The sequence below is a fragment of the Megalobrama amblycephala genome, linkage group LG1 (assembly GCF_018812025.1).
Source record: "Megalobrama amblycephala isolate DHTTF-2021 linkage group LG1, ASM1881202v1, whole genome shotgun sequence".
Lineage (NCBI taxonomy): Eukaryota > Metazoa > Chordata > Actinopteri > Cypriniformes > Xenocyprididae > Megalobrama > Megalobrama amblycephala.
Window position 1 is genome coordinate 25,308,353 of NC_063044.1, and position 9,569 is coordinate 25,317,921.

General features: G+C 36.8%; 1 protein-coding gene across 1 annotated transcript; it reads left to right on the forward strand.

The window, feature by feature from the left end:
• Positions 1–5,216: 5,216 nt before the first annotated feature.
• Positions 5,217–9,350, forward strand: LOC125265679 (transcription factor Sox-8-like). The gene is given in 5 exon segments (XM_048186045.1): positions 5,217–5,971; positions 6,561–7,011; positions 7,546–7,775; positions 7,875–8,541; positions 8,543–9,350. Coding segments are annotated over 4 exon segments (1,401 nt in total). The 5' UTR covers positions 5,217–5,971; positions 6,561–6,604; the 3' UTR covers positions 8,640–9,350.
• The last annotated feature ends 219 nt before the right edge of the window (positions 9,351–9,569 follow it).

Genomic DNA, 9,569 nt, shown 5'->3' on the forward strand with positions numbered 1-9,569 from the left:
TCAGTTATATATACAGACTTAATATGGATCCCAGTGTCAGGATCAAGTGGATGGTTTAATTTTAATAGGATCTTGTTAGAAGATTATATGTTTGTTCAGAGCATTTGACTGCAGACTGTTTTGTAAACTAGGCACAGTGTAATGGAGAGTCCGCAACTTTAGTTTAATATAAAGCAGTCAGCTGTATTGGATCTGAGAGCTACATAGCAAATTGTAAGAAAACATTTTCAAAATGCTTTGTCTGTGAATAATATTTTTTCCCACATTGTTTTTCTTTTTTTTCTTTTTTTGCACAAAAAAACCCCATATTAACATATTAAAAAAAAAAAAAAAAAACATGAAAGAGACTGAATCCAAAGCAAGTCAGAGCAAATTTTTACTGGATTAAACTTCACAGTTACATACAGATGAGGCAGTAAGAAAAACAAGGCTGATTCTCTTTCCTGTATGTATGACTCACCTACATCTACATCAGAGGTCAAACCCATCCTGCCCCCATCAGTTGTCATTGACCCAATACAGTGGGATATCATGGAATAAATCCAACACTCTCAATAGGAACACCCTTCATCCACTGAATGACCACCCAACAAACAGTATGTTCCCCAGAACATCAGGCAGCGAGTCATTCAGTGGGTTCACACCTCCTTAAGCTCCAGCCATCCGGTTATCAACAGAACTACAGCATTGAAGCATAACTGTTTTTGGTGCCCATCCTGAATACTGATGTTACCTCCTATGTTAATGCATGCTATGTCTTTCCACAATCCAAGACTCCCTTGCAATTACCAGCTGGTCTCTTGGAACTGTTGCCCATCCCACAGTGACCCTGGTCTCATATTGCTATTGATTATATCACAGACCTTCCTGACTTTAACAGGTCAACTACAGTCAAGTCATGTGATCTTTATATAGCGTTTTATACCATACAGAGTTTTTAAAAAGCAGATTCACAGTAACAAACAAGTAAATAACGATCAATGATGCAAACTTCATAAAATATGAGACAAATTCAAATTCTGCTGTAAAGCAGCTCTACAGAAGACATTAGTGTCATTAATTAGCTCAAGTCAGTTCAGTGTTGATTCAGTTTCCTTCAATAACTTTGTAAAGTTCATCAATTTTGAAACGAGTTAAATGCAGCTATATATGTTGATTCAATTCAATTCAATAACAGTGGTGATGTTGCAAACCCGTCAATTATGAAACAAAGTCGAATCAGCTATAAAGCAGCTCTGCAGAAAACAGTGGTGTCATCATCCATCTCAATTAATTTCAAGTTTTGTGCTCATTCAAAAGTCAAATTGATAATATTACCAAATATTAAGTGTCTTTTAAACCCTGACTAAGCAAGATTAATCACATTGTGTTTTACTGCCCCCTTTGCCAAGTGTGCGACATAATAGCTTTGTGACATCAGGAAAATCAAACCCTTCCTGTCAGAGTATGCTGTGCAGTTTATCATCTAAGCTCGTCATTTAAAGAATGGACCACTGCAATGCTCTATCGACCGTGGGGGCACGTCTGGTCTTTAATCAAACCCATGTCACACCTCTCCTGATCTTAGTCCACTCCACTGAAGGCACACTTCTTCAGCAAGCATTTAAAGGGATAGTTCACCCAAAAATTAAAATTATCCCATGATTTACTCACCCTCAAGCCACCCTAGGTGTATATGACTATCTTCTTTCAGATGAACACATTCGGAGATATATTAAAAAATATCCTTGCTTTTCCCAGCTTCATAATGGTAGTGAATGTCGCTCCTGATTTTGTCCAAGTCCAAAAATGTGCATCCATCCATCATAAAAGTAATCCATATGACTCCAGGGGGGTAATAAAGGCCTTCTGAAGCGAAGCGAAGCAATGAGATTTTGTAAGAAAAATATCCATATTTAAAACTTTATAAACTAAAATAACAAGTTTCCGGCAGACGGCCTACGCAAGTTGACTTGCACCAAAAGAGTAACTTCTGATGCGGTGTATGACGTTGAATGTAGGAGTTAGCATAAAAAAATCAGCAGTGACTTCAAAATCAGGGGTGCCATTTACTACAATTATAAAGCTTGGAAGAGCCAGGATATTTTATAATATAACTCCGCTTGCGTTTGTCTGAAAGAAGATATAACATATACATGTAGGATGGATTGAGGGTGAGTAAATCATGGGATACTTTTAATTTTTTGGTGAACTATCCCTTCAATTACTCAACAACCTTAAGGCAATAACAGAATTTTTTTCCATCTTTTCTGCAATTCATTTTCTTAATATAGCTTTTAAATGAACCTAGAATTGTATACTCTAAATATGGTTCGCTCTGAGATGAAATTCACCAATTCATTCAAACAAATGTCACTTTGGATAAAAGTGTCTGCTAAATGAATGAATGAAAATAAAATGAAAAATGCTGTTCTATAAGATAACAGTATGAAAATGACGCATAATTCGTAATGTCTTAACAACTTTTTTCAAACAGTACCTTAAATGATACTTAAAAAAACTGGTAAGTTAATGTTTGCTAGTTTATGAATCTCAATGGTAATGTAACCCTTGCAGAAACCTTAAGTGCACCAGGTATTATAAGGTAAAACTGATTCCACAAGAAGATTTAACAAATGGACAAATGACAGTGGATGTTAATTGTCACAGACAAACAGTACAGTATGTGCCAAACAAATGCAACACTCTTATCCAGATCACAGAAAACATGAGAGAAATTCCATCAAACACTGCTCTCACCAAAGACCTAAATAAACAAACTGAAGATGGTTTGTTCAAAACATCAATTGGTATGGTCAGCATTGCCACAAGAAAAGATTTCCTTGTTTTCATTTCTTCTCAATCATTTACAATGATATCAGATTCACAGTAATGCAAAAAATAATACTTTCACTGTCAGTATTCATCAAATTTCTACTTATTAATTAACCCACAAACCCCAAAAAATGTCTAACACACTTACCATTCCAAGCAATCTCCGATTTATGTTTATAAAAATAAATAAATCCAAAAGTCTCATTATGCTTCGAGCACTCTTTGCAGCTCTGAGCACACTCAAATGTCTGACCAGCGAGACATTGTCTTTTCATGGGAAAGCTGTTTGATAAAATCATTTGCTAAACACTGGCATGAATACAGTGATTCAGCCTCCCCTCTTATCTGCATGTCTCTCTCTTTCTTAATATATTTAGTTGTAAGCATCTATTTTAAAGAGATTTAATTTAAAGAGAAATGTGTGTATTTCCTTATATTGTACAGCGTCTGTCAGAATTTAACTTTCTTTTCTAACAGAAAAAAAAATGGTTACGTTATTTCGATTGGTCTTCTTTAGACATTCTACTAACTATGAGTTGCAACTACATGTCAACTAACTCTCGTTAGCGTAATAGTAGACTGTAGTAGGCTGTTAGGTTAGGGTTTGAGTTAATAGAATAAGTTGACATGTAGTTGCAAAGTTACTTATAGTCAGTAGAATGCATGTTGGGGAGCATCGAAATAAAGTGTTACCAAAAAACGTTTAGGTAGACCCAGAGTTTTATCCTTTGTCATAGACAGACAGGTTGCTTTGTTCCTTTAGTTTTTTTTCCCCCCACATTTTGTGAATGTAGGTCCTGTCAGTTTCCTTATATTCAAATAGTGTCTGTCATAGTGAAATAGCGAAAGTCACCTGCTGTCGCAAGATGTTCAGCACTTCTATCATACACTAAACCAGCGGTCAGGTACATATGGCTTACAAGCCACTCCTGGCTCTTTGACAAAAAACCTGGCTCGCCAGGTCTCTCACCCTTTACCAACAAATGATCGATAAACAGTTAGACACCTCGCTAGATATTAAAGCAGAAAATAACAATTCCTTTGTTATACTGCCTACTGAAGTTAATGAAAAGTTTATAATAATAATATATTTCAAGTTGTACCGGTCAAAGTGTTTCAGTGCTGTTCGCCAGTTTCACAACAGCAATTAATGGCAAACCACTTACACTTCTATGGTTACCTAGAGCTCCACAGATTCAAGCAGCTACGCAGATTGTTAGTGGAAATGGCGAAAAGAAAGGTTTTTAGAACAGCAGCAAAAACTTAAAAGTATATAAAAAGTAACTGCACTGAAACATATCCTTATACTGAAACTGGTGCTAAGAGACATTTTGAAACATTTCATTGAGTACTTTCACTTTTCCCACAGAGACATTTTATGTCCTATAAATGTGTCATATTAATGTCCGTATGCTTTCAGCGGGCAGGACTGTTTGAAGTTATTCATAAAGAAACATGGATGAATGAAAAAGTAAAGAGCGGGATGTGTTGCAAATAATTAGTAATTCTGTCTGAATTACTTGAGTCATTACTAGTGGGTTACCATGACCTTCACTTTAGAATTATTTATACATTATGCATATTCACATTAATTATGAGCCTGTATTGGTTCTTAGTAGTCTTCTGGGATGTATGAAAAAATAGTAGTTAATGATTGGCTAATAGTGAACTACCTGCTATTAATAAAACACATTAAACATGATTGTGCCTTTTAAACCATATATGCCAGATCTCAGACTTGTTTCAGTATATTTTGGGTCCATACATTGGCCCATAATGTACAGACACTAGTGCTCACATAACACTATAGATATCTATATGCAGATACCCCATTCAGCTGCTCCAGACAACATGTCAGCCATCTTGAAACGGTGCGAAATACTGCTCATCACACTAACAAACTAATGATATTGTACTAAAAACATATTTAAATCAGTTCATGTGAGTACAGTGGTTCAATATTATTATTATAAAGCGACAAGAATATTTTTTGTGCACCAAAAAAAATAAAATAAGTAACAACTTATATAGTGATGGCCAATTTCAAAACACTTCTTCAGGAAGCTTCGGAGCAGTTCGGAGCACCAAAGTCACGTGATTTCAGCAGTTAGGCAGTTTGACACGCGATCCGAATCATGATTCGACACAAACGTTTTATAACACTCCGAAGCTTCCTGAAGCAGTGTTTTGAAATTGGCCATCACTATATAAGTTGTTATTTTGGTTTTTTTTGGCGCACCAAAAATATTCTCGTCACTTTATAATATTAATAATGAACCACTGTACTCACATGAACTGATTTAAATATGTTTTTAGTACCTTTATGGATCTTGAGAGAGGAAATGTCATTGCTCCCTATTTTCAACAAAAATATCTTAATTTGTGTTCCGAAGATTAACGAAGGTCTTACGGGTGTGGAACGGCATGAGGGTGAGTAATAAATGACATTATTTTCATTTTTGGGTGAACTAACCCTTTAAGGTTACGTAGTTACATTATACTAACTATACAAGTACTAAATAAGTACTGAGTAATATAAATTAACTACATAGAGTTACGTTTATGGATAGGGTTTGGTTTAGTTAGTTGCTTGTAATCATGCTTAATTTACTGTTATTACTATAGTAAGTACACACATAACATAACTACGTCACCTTAAAATAAAGTTACCGAATTTTCATTGAAAATGGCACATTATTGTGTAGTCTATGGATGCAAGAACCATAGATACTGTATCTATGGTAGGGTTCATGTGATTATCAATAATATTTATAAGAGCTTTAACCAAACTTATTTTATTTACCATATACAGAATTATCTAACAATAATAATAAACTGAATCCTGTAAAAAATCAGCTGCTGAAGACTTTTGCAGAAAAAGAACCTTCACAATATGGTGTTTGGCTCATATATAGTGGCACTAATAAGGAATCTACATATTCATGCACAACACTTCCAAATTCCCTATCACTCCAGACTGCTGTTGTATGAAACATGACCTGCTTTTATCTTTCAGATATACAGTAATTTGCTTCCACAAATCTGAAATCATAGAAAGCCTATGATGCTGTGGAAAATAGGGTAATAAAGACAAAAACATCAAGATCAAAAATAGATCTGTATCGATCACCGAAAAACTGGTGCATCACCAAAAAAAGTAAGTTCTTTAAGTGCTATAAATCACCCCTTTCCCCCATACCTACTGTATGTTTATACATATAAATGAAGAATTGTTTCTATTAATTGTTAATTGATCTAATATTGCCATAAAATATTCCTGATTATTTTTACATTTTCATTGACTGAAAATATGACATCCCTCTCTTTTAATGAATTTACATTTTAATGCCAAACGTGTAAGTAAATACTAACACAGTTAAACCAAAACAAATAAATGTGGACCTATTTATATATCTTACATTTTCAAATATATCTCACACCCTGTTTACCCCTCTGTTCGTACAATTTTGTTTTGAAATGTTTTGCAAAGTTGCTGGTAATGAAAATGTAGAAGGAAATAAATGTATTTATTTGAGTGAAACGTATCAAATTACCTCATTGTGAAATGTGGTTAACCAATCGGAATTGATTGTGGCCACACAGTCCACCAACGAGAGGTGGCAGGAGGAGTGACATAGTCCTCGCGTAAAGGAGCTTCAAAGTCAGATTAACAGTGATGAGCTCTATCATTGTGCTTGTATCATCTTGGATGGACTGTAACAGTGTCTGAAACTTTCTGGAACTAGGAAAAATACTAAAGAAGTTGGATTTGAGCATCAGAAGTGAGATAATGACAGAGGAGCAGGATAAGTCCAGCGCAGAGCCGCCCTGCAGCCCGGCCGGTTCATCCAGCTCGATGTCTCAGGAAGAGTCGGACTCTGACGCACCTTCATCTCCCGCTGGATCTACTAGCCACCCTTCACTCATGATAACGAGAATGGGTAAAAAACTGGAGGATGAGGATGACAGATTCCCGGCGTGTATCAGAGACGCGGTGTCGCAGGTTCTGAAGGGTTATGACTGGTCTTTAGTACCCATGCCAGCGCGAGGCAGCGGCGCGCTCAAGAACAAACCGCACGTGAAGAGACCCATGAACGCGTTCATGGTTTGGGCTCAAGCCGCGCGCAGGAAACTGGCGGATCAGTATCCGCACCTACACAACGCCGAGCTCAGCAAAACCCTCGGAAAACTCTGGAGGTAAGAGCTGCTTACTTTGATAATAGTTTTATTAGATGTGTTTCATTTTAATATTACTTACAGAAAAAAAAAAAACTGGCATAAATAAATAAATATTTAAATTAATAAAATAATGTATATGGAGGAAACACCCTTGTATTATTAACCCTTGAAAAATGTAAAGCTCTGGATGTAAACCTTCAGTAAAGCCGAGTTTTTATTTATCATATTTACACTGAGTATACTCTCTAAGTCAGAGTATTATAGTGCATTATTATTATTACATATTTACTTAAGACATAAGATTAAGTAATGTTTAAACTTTCTGAAAGGTATGTGTTCTACTTCAGTAATACAGATTTTGTGTGTAAATACTGAATGTTGTCAGAACTGTATCCTAGTGAGCAGCGCTCCGACATACAGCATTTCAGGCTACCCGAGTTCAAGTCCCAAATTGATCCCATTCCCCTCTCTAGTCGATTCCTGAAAGCATTGATAAATAACACTCTGAGTGACGGAAAGTTAATTATGATTGATAATTGTGTCACTCAACAGACTGCTGACGGAGAATGAAAAGAGACCGTTTGTGGAAGAAGCCGAAAGATTGAGAGTTCAGCACAAGAAAGATCATCCGGATTATAAATACCAGCCGAGGCGACGAAAGAGTGTGAAGCCAGGTCAGAGTGAGTCTGATGGCGGCGTTGATCTAACCCATCACATGTATAAAGCTGAACCTGGAATGGGGCGATTGGCAAGTTCCTCGGATCACATCTCTGATCATACAGGTGAGATACACACTCTTCATGTGGAGCAATTTATAGTATGCATGCAAAATAAATGTATATGTATAACCCGAAACATCATTTTGTGGTGATTATCCTTAGGTCAGCCTCATGGACCCCCGACACCCCCAACAACACCCAAAACAGACCTCCATCATGGAGGAAAGCAAGATTCAAAGCATGAAGGTAGACGTTTGCTTGACAGCAGTCGACAGAATATCGACTTCAGCAATGTTGACATTTCTGAGCTCAGCACAGACGTCATCAGCAACATAGAAACCTTTGATGTGCATGAGTTTGACCAATACTTGCCTCTCAGTGGCCATGCCGGAGCCGTTTCGACCTCAGAGCACGGTCACGGGCAGAATGCCAGCTCTGGAGGTGCTTACGCTTCATCTTACAGCCACGGGGTTTCCTGGAGTCGCAAAGGGCCCGTGGCATCCTCGTCACCTGGCACGAGTGAAGTGAATCAGCACAGAGCTCACATTAAAACTGAGCAGTTAAGCCCGAATCACTACAGTGAGCACTCACCCTCACACTCCGAGTACAGCATTTACAGCCCACATGCATGCGCCACCTCAGTCGCCGCCTCATTCGCCAGCACTCAGTGTGACTATACAGACCTTCAAAGCTCCAGCTATTACAGCCCCTATACCAGCTACCCATCTGGCCTCTACCAGTACCCATACTTTCATTCCTCACGGAGGCCGTACGGAAGCCCCATACTCAACAGCTTGTCCATTCCGCCCTCCCACAGTCCCACCACCAACTGGGATCAGCCGATTTACACCACGTTATCCCGGCCATAAGGCCCAGCCACGTTGTTGTACGGTGTCCGTTATTATGATGAAGGACAGCATTAGCTGAGGGAGTTTGTGCCAACTAACTATGAAATAAGTGCCTGCTGATTTTTCGACATCATTTGATTGCTCACACACATCAGAACACTGACTGTTGGTGCTAAATGTGATGAATTTGTGCCAGCAGAAATCCTCTGTTACAGGACCTACAAAAGTTTCTTGAACAGTTGAAAGGGTGGAGGGCTGAAATGATTTTTGATAAACACAGCCGTATTGTTGGATCGTTATTTGAATAGTTAGTTGAATCATTATTTTTGGGAACATTCCTGTGGGAAAAATATCTGTGAATGATATCTGCAGCAAAACCTTGTTTTGTGTTCAGCTCAGCAGTCACCAGCTAATTAAATCAAATCCTTGAAAAAGAATAGGTGACATACATGGTTAACAATGAAAATTATTTTTGTCTTTTTATGTTTGCATAATATTAGTGAGCACTTTAACATGTCAAAAGCTCTTAATTTCCAGTAAGTTCATTAATAATTGCATTTTTAACATCACCAGTCATTGATATTACATGCTTATTCTCATTGACTGTTTTGAATTAAATTTCTTTAATTATACCAGCAATCAGTTGAACATTTTGATTACATTTTTTTAGGCTGTGAAACACAAACACACAAAACAGTGTTTACTCTACATCATTCTAACATTGTCTAACAGTAATTGCTGGCAATACTTGTGGAAAAAATAAAATTTCTCTTAAAGCTTACTGTCTAAACTTTGACTATCTAAGCTGATGGCTACTATTGTGCTATTTTTATTGCATTTCATTTGTTTTAGTGCCTTTTTTGTGAAAACATCACTTGATAAAAATTAGAATTTTCATTACTCCAAAAGTACTGAAATATACTTTAGTTAAATAATGAGGTTTTACATATATATACATACACACATATATATATATATATATATATATATATATATATATATATATATA